Source organism: Aythya ferina (genome assembly GCF_964211825.1).
Source record: "Aythya ferina genome assembly, chromosome: 3".
Taxonomy (NCBI): Eukaryota; Metazoa; Chordata; class Aves; order Anseriformes; family Anatidae; genus Aythya; species Aythya ferina.
In genome coordinates, this window is record NC_140298.1 from 93,936,943 (window position 1) to 93,952,748 (window position 15,806).

General features: G+C 36.5%; 1 protein-coding gene across 1 annotated transcript in view; it reads left to right on the forward strand.

The window, feature by feature from the left end:
- Positions 1-15,806, forward strand: part of COL21A1 (collagen type XXI alpha 1 chain) — a 192,865-nt gene that overhangs the window by 135,511 nt on the left and 41,548 nt on the right. Inside the window, exons 14-20 of the mRNA XM_084514572.1 lie at positions 2,883-2,936; positions 4,164-4,217; positions 6,400-6,453; positions 7,299-7,352; positions 8,685-8,738; positions 8,817-8,870; positions 11,499-11,552. Coding sequence (XP_084370698.1) covers positions 2,883-2,936; positions 4,164-4,217; positions 6,400-6,453; positions 7,299-7,352; positions 8,685-8,738; positions 8,817-8,870; positions 11,499-11,552 — 378 coding nt within the window. The remainder of the gene's footprint in view (positions 1-2,882; positions 2,937-4,163; positions 4,218-6,399; positions 6,454-7,298; positions 7,353-8,684; positions 8,739-8,816; positions 8,871-11,498; positions 11,553-15,806) is intronic.

A 15,806-nucleotide genomic window follows, 5' to 3' on the forward strand; every position in this document is an offset into this window, starting at 1 on the left:
CCCTAGGAGGTATGGGGTTCTCGTGTCATAGGGCTGTCTTGCTTACAGCCGCTACTTCAAAAGAGTGAATGCCTTCCAAGTATTTTGTGCCTCTTTCTTCTAGCACTGTGTAGGTGTCTAGGGAATATCAAAAGCCAGGAGATGCCTATGTTTAGGCCACAGAATTCAGAACTTAGTATTAAGTTCAGGGGTAGCAACAATAGCTTTCCACACCACTTTTTGAACTTCCGAGGAGTTTATGAGAGAAAACCAAGCCCAGACAAAAAGAATTCTATTTAGTGGCAAATGTGGTGTTTTCACCTTATCTGAAGGTGAGTCTGCAGTTCTGAACTATCTCTGCAGTCAAATGAAAAGTGAACTTCCACCTCTGACCATCTAACAAAATGTCAGCTATGGCACAGCTGGTCTTGGAGCATACATATGTATACATTCTTCTGTTGAGAGCTTTGTGAGGAAGGAAGGCTTAATCTGACTTTACAGCAGAAAAATGTAGGTCTTAGCATATAGTTTGATGACCCGTACTACATTTGCCATTTAGAATATGTGTTTTTAAATCAGAGTGTTGTGAGTGACAAATAAGTGTGCAATTAGGTTAATGAAAGGGAACAAAAGGAGGCTATGCAAATTGTCAGTGATATAGGAACTCCTTCTCTCTGATAACTGGAAAAAGAAGTAGTAATGCAAAAGGACAATCAGTTTTTATGAAAATTGTTTGCCATAAATTATAGAAGGTGTTTTTAACTTGTCCAAACAATTGCTAGGTTATTTTTATCAGACATTGATTCTCAGTTTTGTATCTTTCTACGAATTTCCTTTCGAATCTTCTCTGTTGCAGATTCCGATTCCATTGAACAAACACACTGAACACGTGCTTGATTTGCTCTGAGATCATATTACAAGATCTAGCTCTGAGCTAAAGATGTGGTTTTGTAAGCTGCAAACTCTTCTGCCATCCTCCATTCATCTCGCGAATCTTGAAATTCAGTTCAGCCAGGAAATTATCCTCCTCTATTTCTTCTCCTACTCAGTTAGAAGAAGGAAGGGAAATTGCATTTCAGAGATCTAAAATGTGAAATAAAGTTTTATTTATATAGGACTATATCCTACAGGAAGAAATCCAAACTTTTTGCTTTTTTTGGAGCAGAAATAAAAGGATGAACTTTTAAAGGCATTTTTGGCTTGGTGAATTGTTTCAGCTACCCAGGAGGCTTATAAGCAATCATGGAATGCTACACCATTTACAGTTAAAGCTGATTTTGCTAGAACTGCCTTGAGCAGTAAAAGTGAATTGCTTGATAAAGAATCCATGTAGGACAGAGACCTAGAATTCTGTTTACTTCTATACTAACCATTACCAGCTGGTTCTTTAGGCATCTGCTCAAACATCTTTTGGGAAGAGGGCACAGCAAGTACTCTCTTGTATCTAACCCAGGAAATAATTTTAGCTCTGATTATTATTTCCAGGCTGCTCTAACTGATTTAAAGAAGAAATCAGACGTACAGGTTGCCCTCCTTGTATTGAAAAGATTCTATTAGCTCCTCTGTACCAGTGTGGGAATCCCGCCATTACATTTTGTCCTAGGTTCTTAAAACTGAAGCTCACTCACTAGAAATGGGATTATTAGTTCTTTCAGGTCAAACCAGGATCAAATTCTGGGTCGCTGAAATTGGATAGTCTGCTTTCTGGGATTTATCAAACGCAATAATGTTTCCATTTAGTTTGGGCTGTCTGTTGAAAGGTCTCAGCCTCAGAATTTTATAGGACAATTTATCTTCTCATTTACTATATTTTCTCAAAACACATGCATATGCACAAAAACAAACAAAAAAACCCTCTCCTTGTAGTTCATTTTGTCTATTGGAATGACATGTTCTTAATGCAATTAGCTAGAATTCCCCATTCTTCACTTACTTCCTCTGTTAAAGCATTCTTTTGAAGCACTGGCTAGTTTTGCATAGAAAACTGGCTATTCTTGCAGTACATACTGACTGCAATTTACCAGTACACCTCAGGCATATATTTGGGGTTCTGTCAAGGTTCTGCAAATGCTGATTTCTAGTAAAGCATTCCTGAAGTTCTCCTTTTGACTCATGAATTATTTAGTATTTCTTTTCCTAGTCCCAGTCATTCAGACTGCTTTTTTTTTTCACTCGTATACATTGTTATGTACCTTTAAGCTAATAGCTAAATGCTTAGTATTGAGAATGGAATTTTTATCGTTATTGGATTTTTTATTTTTATTTGGAGGTTGGACTAGATGATCTTTAAAGTTCCCTTCCAACACAAACCATTCTATGATTATTTAGAGACATTATAAAACTAGCTGCATAATGTATTAGAACATGCCTTATTTGTTAAAGCTTTTTCCTGTAACTAGAAATAAGCCTTTAAGAGTCCTGGCATTCTTCACCTACTTTTGTGAAGAGAGAGAGGAAAAAGTGTCTGCATATGTGGGTTAATTTGTTCCTTTTTTTTTTTTTTTTTTTTTTTTTTTTTTTAACAATGGTGAATAAAACAATATGTTTGTTACATTCCCATGTAACAATTTTAAAATAATGGATTTTCCTTCTTGCCTGAAAAAAATCACTTGGCATAAAGTTTGGAGGCTGCAAATTTCAGGTGCAGATATTAAAACTTCTTAAATCTAAATCTCAAAAGTAAGATTGTGATAGCACTTACTGATTTTTTTTGTGATCTAAAATGACACAATTGTGATTACAGTTCTCCAGTAACTAGGAGGATTGCTTTTTTTTTTTTTTTTTTTTTTTTTTTTTTTTTTTCGTGTGTGTGTGTGGTGTTTGTTTGTTTTCCTTAAGTAAGCGTTTGAAAATTTGTGAATATAACTTTTGAAAAGTCACAAGTCTTGATTCCTTTTCCTTAGGGATATCAAGGATCAGCAGGAACTCCAGGTATCCCAGGAACTCCAGGGGTTCAAGTAAGTTCCTATTTCATTCCTGCAGTTTGGAAATCTGAGATACATTATCTGCTTGAGGATAAGAAGTCTCTACAGAGGGATCTGGATAGGCTGGATCGATGGGCCACGTCCAGTCACAGGACATTCAACAAGGCTAAGTGCCAAGTCCTGCACTTGGTTCATAACAACCTCATGCAGCCTTACAGGCTTGGGGAAGAGTGGCTGGAAAGCTGCCCAGCAGGCAAGGACCTGGGGGTGCTGGTTGGCAGCTGTTCTTTGATTCCAAATGCTGCCAACTCTCTCAGTATTCATTGTTTATCAATGAGAGTTGCAGTATGAAGAGTGATAAAGCTCAAGGGGTTACATGAAGTCAGGGGCAATCTTTGGGCGAATTGCTTTGATACTCACATGGCCTTGGGGTTTGTAGTTAGGCTATCAGTTAGACTGCAAATCTAATCATTGCTTGTCAAGGTCTGTAGCAGCAGGAGCTGGGGTGTGGACATTTTCATCCTGATCTAGAAGCCAAACAGTGGTTCTATCTATTTTTCTTTGGATCAGTAACAGTCATCTTAAGCCATGTCATGAGGATTGATTTGCTCTAGGTGTCTCTGCTTCAGCAGGGGGTTTGGACCAAATGGACTCCAGAGGTCCCTTCCATCCTCAACCATTCTGTGATTCTCTGATTCCCCACAATTCACACATCCAAATAAAAATTTCAAATAAAGTCAAGACTGACTGAAGAGACTTCTTTTTCTTCTTCAGAGTAGAAATTTAGGAGCACTGACTAGGACAGTTACTGCAAACCAGTGCTGTATTTTACATGTATATGTATCATAATCCGTTCTGGCTGAATACTTGAGTACATGTTAATTTATTGAATTAAGCATCTGAAAGCATGCCAGGGCCAAGAGCCAGGCTGCATCATGGCATATGTGAAGGCTTTCTGATGGACACTTGAAAGGAAGAGGACATTGGTACAGTCTGTGTGACAATCGTATCTGCCTGGCGTGCTTCTCAGAGCAAAGAATTGTTTTGGTATTCCCCAGTCATGGGTTATGACAGTGAGGCATAGTCTCACACTGGATACATTTCGTGTTGTTTCTGCTTTGGTATCCAGTTACCAAAATGCTGTGATCAGCCAATTCAGGGATAGTTCCCTGGGTCACATTGCATTACATTTCTGAGTCTCATTCTGTAGGACTGTGCATTAATATTTGAGCTGTTTTTTCATTTCTTTTCTTCTCTTAGGGACCACGTGGCTTACCAGGTATCAAGGGAGAGCCAGGGAAAGATGGGGCTAAGGTAACGAGAATCCAAAATTTAAAATGTTACCTCAATTTTGAATCTGGTCTGCTTTATTTAATAAAAATTATATAGCTATTAGCACTGCTAGTAATACCTTTATTGCACTTAATATTTTATATTTAGAAAACATCTAAATATGTGTACCTGGAAGCATGATACAGACATCTGTCAGAATGGTTTCTTTTTGTCTCTTTTCACCCTATCCCTCTTTGAGTGAGCATCCAGATGAGCTAGATAAGAATTTTTGGGTGACACTTTTTAACCAGAAAACACTGGCTAATTGAAACTAAAACTTTTTGGGGAAAAATTCTAGCTGAGGTGTAGCCAGTAGCTTGGAACTGCAGACAGATGTGGAAGCTTATATATAAAGTCCCTTCTGGTAATCAGGATAAACTCGAATCTGGATCTCCCATATGCACAACCTCTGACTATTGGCAAGTCTCCTTGATATGTGAATATTTGTGTCCAACCTTCTGTCACACTTTTGCCCTATGAGAAATACGTTTAGAAAAGTTTAAAGTCCATTGTGATACAAACTTATATAACTTATTTTCTTTTTGGTTTGTTTAAACTTCAAACTTTTTTTTTTTTTTTTTTTTTTGTAAAATGAAATCTTGTTTTCCAAACAGATTTTACTGAAGAATTTCCTTCTTCTAGTGTTCCCAATCCTAAAAGCATCCTAGAAGTCCTTGAATTCACAACTGTTCAGCAGAATTCTCAAATGCATTATTAAAGCTGAAAAATGTACTTATGTATTCTGTTGCTTCAGGCATCTTATGTTAATCTAATTGATAAGTCAGTATTGGGCCATATGCAGAAAGAAATGTACTGCTGACAAAAAGCAACATTCTCCTGGCAGTGTAGAGTTGTGACAGATAGAATATTTCCTAATGCTCAGTCCAGCCCTGTTTAAAATGTGCCAAGAAATAGGGCTTCCACCAATGTTTTAGAAAACTTCTTCCACTGTAAAGTATGTTTTGCCATTAGTTTTTTTTTCCTGATGATTCAGCCCAAATTTTCATCTCTTAATTTCATCCCATTACTTGTGAGGTTTCTACAGCAACTAATTTAAAACTATATCCATTGCCAAATATGTTATTTTATCTAATAATTGAGTCACCACTTCTGAGCAGAAATTGGGGCTCCATTTTTTTTCATTAAGAAGCAATGTATGCATGAAAGGTTTATTTTGTAAGTTTTGCTGATTTTTTTTTTTTGAACTGCATTCCATTTCTGTTGCCTTCTTTCAATACTTACTTGTTGAAAGATACTTTGATTGCATTAACCCACATTCTGTCATTCCTGTGGTCACGTCCCTGTCTTCTGTGAATGTGATAGACCTCTACAAATCCCTGTAGACATGGATGGTTTTGATAAATGCCACCATATTTTTGGTATTTTGGCTCGGAACTTGAAACATTATATAAAATAACTTCCTGAGCATAATTTACTATTCTTCTCTTGTGACTGAAGTATGTTAAACAAATTGAAATACATTGCTCCATTTAAAGTTCTATATTAACAGAGAGATAACACTGTTATTGTTCAAAAACAATTTGGTGATTGGCTCTGTCCTGAGAGAATTAGGTCTGGTCTACTTATATAAAATAAGCAACTTATTTTGTTTTTATTGTTTCAAGTTAGGTTCTGCCAAGTTAGAATTAAGCCTTTTGTTGTAATAGTTCAAGAGAACTTGCAGATAAATTGTTAGATAAAGATCCTTAGTACCAATACCAAAAATTTGGGAACTTCTGACATTTGACAGCAGAGGACAATAGATAAAACTGTTATTTTGGCTTGTGTTTTCACTTGCAACTGCTTCTAGCAAAGTGCATTCTTTTTGCATGCCTTTTTTTTTTTTTTTTTTTTTTTTTTTTTTTTTTTCCCCCACTTGTCAAAGAGCTTAGTTGCTGCTTTGGAACCTCAGCAACCCTTATCAAGAGATTACAGTAAAATTCATTTTAAAAAGTTTAGTGATTGGTTACTTTTTTCTTTTCTGTCTTAAATCTTGTCTAAAGATCAACAAACTAATCAGTCAGCATACCAATATTATGTAGTAGGTATCATGATATGTAACATTTTTCCTCTATTTTGTTGATTGTTTAGATTATGAGTGCTGTTATAGTATATATTACTATTATTTTGGACATAATGATTTCAAATATGTTTGTTCTTTCAGGGTGATCGTGGACTACCTGGTTTTCCTGGATTACATGGCATGCCTGCACCAAAGGTTGAAATTAAATACTTGTTCCAATATTCATATATCTCCACTCGTTCTGTAGTTTAGTTTTTAAAAAATGAATGTTTATATATACAATACTGATGTACTTAATGAAATACATAAAATGAATAGATAAGATGTTGAAATTGAAGGGTGAAACATGCTGTAGGCATTGATTATCAATCAATGGAAACTGACTTTTTTCATTTTTGTTCTGTTCTGTTGGATTTTATGTGAATTACTTTAAAATTTGATTTTAATAGTACTCTTCTACATCACAAGTAGTGTACCAGGACCTTAAAAATAATTATTTAATTTTCTTTAAGTTTTTCAATTTGAGGGGCAGTATTTTGCAGAGTAGTTTCAATCTGACCAGAGCTTATTTTTTCACATGTACATTCCCCACAACATCATCAAACATATTTTTGCTCTTCTTTGTTAGTATTCAGCTCAGTTTACTTCTTAGTTTTTCCAAATTTGTGTTTCAGACTTTTCAGATAAGGTCTCCACAAAAATGCAGGAATTTTCAAAGAGCTGATTTTCTCTTAGGTACCTACCTATACAAAATGACTGGAAACAGAATGCCTTCTGCTCAGCTTCCATTGAAAGCAGAAGCACTATGCCTGATATCTGTGGATTGTCTCATCATTGGTGTTGGACAGCCTGGGCTCCTAGGAAAGCTTGGAAAATTCAAGATTTGCATTCACTGTCTTGATAGTTTTCTTTCTTTATATCAGAAGGAGCTCTTTGCCTCCTTCATTTTATGTCTGTTATCTACATTTCTTTGTATATATATCTGTTTGTAACTACTTTGATTTAAAAAAAAATAACTTATACGCATTCATTTTGTGTAGGGAGAAAGGGGTCCTAAAGGAGATCAAGGAGTGCCAGGAATATATGGAAAAAAGGCAAGTAAAATTATAAATTAAAACAACAACATGGGTGATATTTGTGGTGGAGTTACCATGGCAGGCTGCTAGAGGACCCCCTCAGCTGCTCTGTTATTCTTCTTCAACAAGACTGGATAAGAAAATAAGATGAAAAGGCTTTTAGGTCAAGATAAAAACAGGGAGATCACCTAGCAGTTACTTTCACAGGCAAAACAGACTCAACATGGGGAAAATTAATTTAATTTATTGCCAGTTAAAATAGATTGGGATAGTGAGAAACAGAGACAAAAATTAAAACACCTTTCCCTCATCAACCTTTTTACTAGGTTCAACTTCATTCCTTCATTGCCAATCCCTCAACCTCCTTCCCCACCTCCCTGAGCAGCACAAGGGTGGTGGTGAATGAAGGCTTGTGGTCAGTTTCTGTTTCACACTCCTTCCTCCTCAGACTTTTGCCCTGCCCCAGGGGTTCTCCATGGGAAGAGGGTTCCCCATGGGCTGCTGTTCATGTCAGGAAATACCCACCTTCTCTGGATGGGGTGCTCCGTGGCTTTAGTGCAGATATCTGCTGTACCTTGGCCGTCTCCATGGTCTGCAGCGTAATCTCTGCTCTGGTGCCTAGAGCACTTCCTTCCCTTCCTCTTCACTGACCTTTATGTCTACAGGTTTTTTTCCTCACATTTTTTTCTCACTTCTGCGAAGCATTTTTACCCATTCTTAAATACGTTTCCAAGAGGCACCACCACTTTGGCTGCTGGGCCCAGCTGGGCCCAGTGGTGGGGCTGTTGGAATCAGCTGTGTCCTGCATGGGGCAGCCCCAGCTTCTCTTCACAAACGCTGCTCTGCAGCTCCCTGCTACCAACTCCTGGACACCAATACAATATCATTTATGTCTTATAAGAATACAGAATTTAATTCCGTAAATTCAGAGTTAATTAACTAATTCAGAAATCCTTCTACTGAAGATACACTTTTGTCTAGTAATATTAGACTCCCGTTCTGCTTATTTAGATATCGTGAGAACCCTTTTCATACTTCTGTCATTCTGTATTTATGTAATACATTTTAATATAACACCAAATACCTTTAAATAAATATTTTTGCAAATATGCCCGTGCCTTTAATATGGTTGATAAGTAATAATAATATTGCAAAGGCTTTTTACAGCATATTTGCACTTGTGTGATGGGTCATAATTATTAATCAACTACTGTTTGTTTTAAGGAAGAAAAACATCTTCCAAAATTTTTCAACATAAAAAATAATGTATATGAATATGCTGATTAAATATGCTGAATTTTTAACACAGACATTTAGTACTACTTAATTCTCACTTGTTGCATTTCTCAGGGCTCCAAGGGAGAGAAAGGTGATACCGGGTTTCCAGGAATGCCTGGGCGATCTGTAAGTTGTGCCAAGACAATTTACCTTTAACTTCTGTTTGTTAATTTACTTACTGATGACTGTTAACTGTTGCCACAGGGAGACCCTGGCAGAAGTGGGAAAGATGGATTACCAGGAATTCCTGGTTTCAAGGTAAATACAAATACATATTCATATGTATCTTGATGAAGTTTTAAATAGCATTCCTATTTGTCCCAGTATGTACAGCTTATTCTGTGGAGAATAACTGGGAATTGAAACAATACATGTTGCTGGAAATGCTAAAGTTTACTGTAGTGACCGGGCATACTTCGTTGATTTCAGTTGGCTTGTGAACCGGGGCAGTAGTTTTGAGAGTGTATTAGTGATAATCAGAGATTTGCTTATCCTTGGGGCATCTCCATCCTCAGCCAAGGATGGAGACAACACAACTACCCTGAGCAGATTGTTCTGTCATGGACTGTCTTTATGGTGAAAAAAATGTCACTCTTATTGCAGCAGGAAATGGCACTACATTGCCTATATGTTACAATTGAATCAAGCTCTAATTGATTGTTTAGAGTGATTCAGCTGCTGACTTTTAACTGCTGAGACCACTCATAAGTCTGCAGTGTTCTTTGCTGCTTTTGAATATCCCGGGAGACCTGTAAGTGCCATTTCAGAACGATGCAGGTCTTCTGTAGGTGGTAGCTGCCAGTCTAAGGTGGAAGCCTTGGCTGCCTTACAGCACCTCAAATGGCACAAGGTAACTGAATCAAGCCCCTCTTGGCTGTAATGAGATCTTAGGTGCCTAACATATTCTGGTAGAAAAATGCATGTAGATGTCTTAATTGGAAGTTAAAGAGGAGAGTCAGTTTAAAATTAACACCTGTATACAACAATACAGCACTGTTAGTCTAAAAGTTGCCCAACTTCAATGTACAATTAAGCATTCTGCAATTCAAAAATTTGTTAGGAGAACATATCTAAAATAACAGCCTTTAATATGTACATATAAAGTTTAAATTTTACAGTAGGTAAACTCCTGCATTCATTTCGTTTTAGTCTTTGAATCCCATTTATACTTGCATACAAATTGTCATTATTAATGTATATCTACAACAGTATGACTGTCACAGTGGCATATATGTCATCCCAAGACAATTTAACAGATGTTCTTAAAACATTTCACTAAATTTGGCTCTATGGACATACCGTGTTTTCATTAAAGCCATTGGAGGCCTAATCAGTTATGCCAGTGGAGTCTGGTGAGCATTTCAGCTCAAAGAAAGACCAGCTTAGTAGCCTACATAAAAGCATCTAGTGCTATTTGAGATGCATTAGAGTGTCCAAAGCATCATAAGGGAGCTGACAAATATGACTTAAATCCTATGGAAAGCCAATGGCTTTCTGGAGTGGGAGTAGAAGCCCAGGATGTCTATACAAGACAAGCTTGAGTATCTCAAATATGACCAAATGTCCGTGTGTGGGCAATGAAATTGATCTCTTGGTGACTGATCAACTGAATCAAGGCTGTCAATTGCTTTGACTATACTTCTGCTGGTTGTGATAGCAATTCACATCTTTATTTCAAATGAATTCTTCCGTATTTTCACTATATATGTGCAGATATCTCTGCTCAGCTGGTGGAGAAATTCCTTGTCTGTTATTATAGGAAATAGAAAAACAATTTGATGTTTTCCTCTCTGGTTTTTGATAACATGGACAGGTAATACTTAAGGTTGTTTAACATAAAATTTTAACTGTCACACACTTTAACATCCTTTAGAGTGGAGTATTATGTTGATAAAGCATGAATTTGGAGAGTGTATTGATATGTTTTTATGCTTCTAAACAATGTAGAGATAATGCAGTATATTAGTTTCATGAACCTGTGTACATTTAAACTAAAAGACATTTTCTTGACTATTTTCTTGATCTAATTACTGTAGTACAAAAATATGACAACTCATTAGTTTTTGTTTTAGAATATAATAGTTAACAGAAGTTATGTTCTTCATTCAAGTATCTTGTCAGTTTGACTTCAACATCTGCTTGCTATAAAACATTGCTTCATTCTGGGTCCGTAATCAAACTCAGAGCAGTAACAAACAGGCTGACTTTGAAGGAAATTTCTGCTAGAGCTTTCTTTTTGTTTTACAATATTCATTCTGGGAAAGAATTTAGAAAAAAAGCATAGCTGACTACTCAGATGCTACTCATTGTGACTTCAAGACCATATCTTTGTAATTCAATGTCAATTATTACTAGATTGTTTTTATATATATAATTGATCTGTGCATTTGTTTTATATACTTTTATTTTTTGAATTATTTTTTCAATTTTCAGAATATTTAGAGGGATCATACATATTTTGAGTAAGAACATAAAGATTTGATCATATCTGGTACTACTGTAGTTCTGAAGTGTTTTGAAATTGTTTTCAGACTATTAGTTGTATTTGCAATTAGGCAAGAATAATTTATTATTGTTAAATGACCTTGAACGAGTAACTGCTGTTCTGATTCAACTCTTCTCAAATTTCAAAAGACAGTTCTCTCGCTCTCATCTCTTTTTGCAAACTGTTTAACTGTTGGACACAGCATGGGAGAATTCTGGATTGAGAACATATCTTGTGTGTTTGAAACTGTTTTAAGACATTTGTTTGCTGAAGCTTTGAGCTTGCTTTACATTTTACTTATAAAAAAAAAAAAAGATAACTTACTGTTTAAAATCATTATTTTTTATGCAAAAGAAAGCCCCTTGTGAATATGGTACCTAACAATATTTTTCATTTTAAAGGGGGAAGTTGGACAGCCTGGATCTCCTGGACAAGAAGGACATCGTGGAGAGCCCGTAAGTGTTTCAATTGCTGGCATATTTTTACATACAGTCTTTTCTTTCCACTTATTTTTTAGTTAGTGGAAATTGCACTTTATGTTCCACCCATTTTGATTTGAATTGGTTACTATGTCATTTTTTTGTAAAAGACTCTTTATTTTCTGGTGTTTATCTTTAAATTTGGGCTTAGTAAAAGAAATAAACAAGCTTGTAAAGTGCAAGATTTGTTAAAAGAAAATATTTTTAAGTATGCTACTGTTATACATCAATATTTGTAGATAATATAAAGTCTCATTACTGATGTTTTTCCATTGATAAGATGGTTTTGCTAAATACTGGTGGTTACTTACATGAGGTGTTACTTACATTCTGTGTGTCTTTAACTCTTGCTTTTGCAAAATGGAATATGTTCTTTTATATTAGTTGATTGTACTTACATTTATTTTTTCCTTTTCTACCTTCCCTCTCCTTTGTTCAATCACTTTCTTGCATCTTGTTATATTGTCCATGTTATCTAAATCTCAGGTCTTCTGGCTTACCTGAGGAGCATGTTGCTGCTTTTTTGTTTTGCTTGTTTCCCAAGACATTTTTTTCTCTGCTGGTGTTTGGGAAGCTCATTTGTTCCTCCTATTTTTACGTGATAGGTAGTCTCTGTCCTCCTGGTTTCTTTAAGGCCTCTGGTCTTTGCTTGAAGCAGAGGAGCTATGACATCTGAAGAAATAGCTGAAGGTTTTCAGTGCTGAGAGTAAGCCAGCTGCTTGGAAACAATCAGTGATCATTCTGTAGGCCAAGAGCAGTAAATAGTGCTCAGCTGTTGAACCACTGCCTTTCAGATGTGTTACATTTTGAATTGTAAGATAAGAAGATGCAGTTATTTACATTCACAAACCTTTTACTGAATATAACACTATGAGAGGCAATATAATTCTGAAATCCAGTAGAGATTTGCTAGCTACAAGGTAGAGGTGACGATCTCAGATGAAATATTGTCAAGCTCTTTTCTGTAGATTTTTTATATATTCACCAAAAACTCATAAACACACTGAAAGTAAATGGCAACATACAAGGCAATCATTCCAAAAAGTCTTCCTTTCATTTTGCTGGTTTAAGTGAAGAACACATGCAATTCCTCCCCTGGCTTTATTTTTTACTTTTTTTTCTGCCCCAAGTAACTGTGAGATGTATTAATCTTTTACAATCTATGCTATCTTCAGATGTAAGAAAAACTGAAAGTGAATGTTTATTAAGAAACATAAAATCCAAGTGAAGTTTTTTAGTATATTGTTATAGTACACTGTAAAAAAAATCGTTAAGATAATAACAAGAATTCCATTATTTTCCTAGCCTTGTTTTGTCTTCTTTCATTTTTAGAGAGTATGTTAGTTTGTCATAGTCATTTTTTTTAGTTAATTTTAAAAATTAATTATAAACAACTACCAAAGATATACACAGTCCTAACAGTGGCAAGCCAGATTGTACTATATGCTTCAATTTTAATCATTGGAGGTTCTGAAGAGCAGAAGGTCTACATGCTGATTAGGAAATTGCCTCAAGGTAACCATTAAGAAATCTAAGACACCTAGTCATATTATATACATTGATTGCCTGTCTCTTTTGCTAGTGTAGCACCAGAGTGTATATGCAAATGTTGTGTCCCTGTCTATTTAAACGTTGGAGGGGGAGCAAAGGAGATCTCTGTGCAGCCACTTCAAGGCAGACGTGTGCTTGGGCTGTGGGAAAGGAAAGCTATCCTCACTCGGCCATAAGTGGGCTCCCCCATTCAAGTAGGATGTAGTAGGCTTTTGTCTCATGGAACGTGAGACAGTTTGTAGGGTTTGTGGTAGATGCCTTGTGCAGTCTACTACTTTTGTTGTTTCTGTTGTTCTTACAGTATTTATTTGATGCATAATGCACCTCCTTTCTGCTGTTTTGCTGGCACCATGACTTTGCACTGTGCAATTAAGTGTGGTCTTCTGTAGTGAGGTACCCTAGTAGTAAGGGCACTGATGTAGGAGAGAGGCACCAAACTCTGCTGTGTACGTGGTGAGATAGCGAAATAGGCAGCCTAAACTCAAGACAGGCCATGGATGATACTGTTGAAAGTGTATGAGTGTGTATTGACCAGCCAGCTGCAGCTGTGGCCCTAGAGCAGCTCAGTAGGTTGCATGGATACCCCACCCACACAAGCATACATGCAAACAATCTTTATTTCTTCCATTCAGCCAAATTAGTGGCAAATTTGTGAAGTTGGTCTATTTAAAAATAGCGATCTTATGATCCCTTTTTGCTTTAGCAAATAAAAAGAACATGGTTGCAAAACAAATGCATCTTTAGACAACATCCAGGAAGCAACTGTCTAGAATGGAGAGCACAGCTGAACTGAACTCCCATTGCCTCCAGCATCTGAGAGAGATTATTATTTTCTGGACAGCATTCTTTCTGGTATATTATTGCTCTTATTAATCCGCAGATGTATGAGCAGGAAAAAGTAGGTTGTTAAAGTAATTAATTCCAAGTGATGTGGTTGTTTTTCCTCAGCAGTACTAGATGGAGATGAAGTTATCCAGGCCATCCCTCCTGTCCTGCCTACACTGTGTAAGAAAACATTTGACATTATGGACAGAATACTTGACAAAGCGTTTAGTAAAGCTAGTAATCAAGCTCAGCTTACTAATGACAAATAGGCCATGCTCCAAGTGCAGTCATGCTGTCACTTGAGTGACACTTTAATGGCTAGTCATGCATCTTTCTGATGACAGGCTGTTTTGATAAATACAGTTTTTTGAGGGGCCAGCTGTCTAGAGGGTAGAATAAATCAATACGTATTTGAGCTTAATTTCAGCCCGGTTCTCCTTTCTAATGTAGGTAGTGTTGTCAGAGTTCGGTTTCAGAGAAAACAAAGTTAGACTTGTGTTTACAATTCTGCAGATGGGAACTCTGAAGTGAGTGTCTGTGGGTGAAGCTGGCAGGACATTTATAGCACTCTTCTATGCCTAGCATATGCTGTCTTGCCACAAGTAATATGTCTGAACAATTGCAACTGCTGATGTTTATTCTCCAGAAATCATATTTTTCAGAAATACAGCTGCAAATACTTAAAAGGATAGAGCTTGCCCTTAATATTTAAGCCACATCATCAGACCTCAGATGTGGTCATAGAATCACAGAATGGCTTGGTTTGGAAAGAACCTTAAAGATCACCTAGTTCCAACCCCCCTGCTGTGGGCATGGATGCCACTATCCCTTGGAGTTGCTCTCCTTTTTTTGTAAGCCTCCTTTAAGTACTGAAAAGTTACAATAAGGTCACCCCAAAGACTTCTCTTCTGTAGGCTGAACAGCCCCAGCTCCCTCAGCTTGTCTTCATAGGAGAGGTGCTCCAGCCCTATGGTAATCTTTGTTGCCCTCCTCTGGACCTCTTCTAATAGATCAACATGTTGTCTTTTGTCTGTGACAGGGGTAGAAGTACAGCATGGCTGGCAGTTTATGACCTGACTCCCACTGTTATACCTACACTGCTAGTTTGTCTATTGTACTCCTATAACTGCACCAGGAATGTCAGATCTAGATCAGTGAGATTCTCTGAAACTTGGTCGCTAATATTCACAAAATGTGTGTTTTATGCTGGAGTATGGTAGCAGAATTATTTTCAAGATAAACTAAAGATAAATCTACAGACTACAGAATTTACTGTATTTTCCTTCATAAAGCAGGAATCTTTAAAATATGGCACAGAAAATGGTATAACTAGGTAGCCTGTTTATCTCAAAAGCAGACATAAGGTTAGTGTAATTCTGCTGCATCTGTAGCCATGGTGAGATTTATAGAAACAGGGTCCAAGGAGAGAAAATTCCTGACTTAGTGATATGGTAGAATGCAAGACAAAATATATTTTTGTTGCTTCTTTCTTCTTTGTCATGTAGTACTACTACCAGTCCCTTACTATACAGTTTTCCACATTTCCTCCCTACCAATAAATTGTGGTGGAACCCGTAGAGTGCAACACCTCCTTGAGGCAAGATGCCTTGTTAAAAAGTCTTTATTATGTTCAGCATTGCCTCTCTCATCTTTCTTTGCAGTTTCTTCTCAAACTGTGAAAAAACAAAAAACAAAACAAACAAACAAACAAAAAAAAAAAAAAAAAAAAAAAAAACACAAAAATAGTACCAATTGTTTTAAGTGTATGCTGATTGTATTCCTTACAGATCGCATGTTTCAGGCAGCTGACAGTCATAACAGGAAATAACATTTATTTATTAAAAAGTAAATATC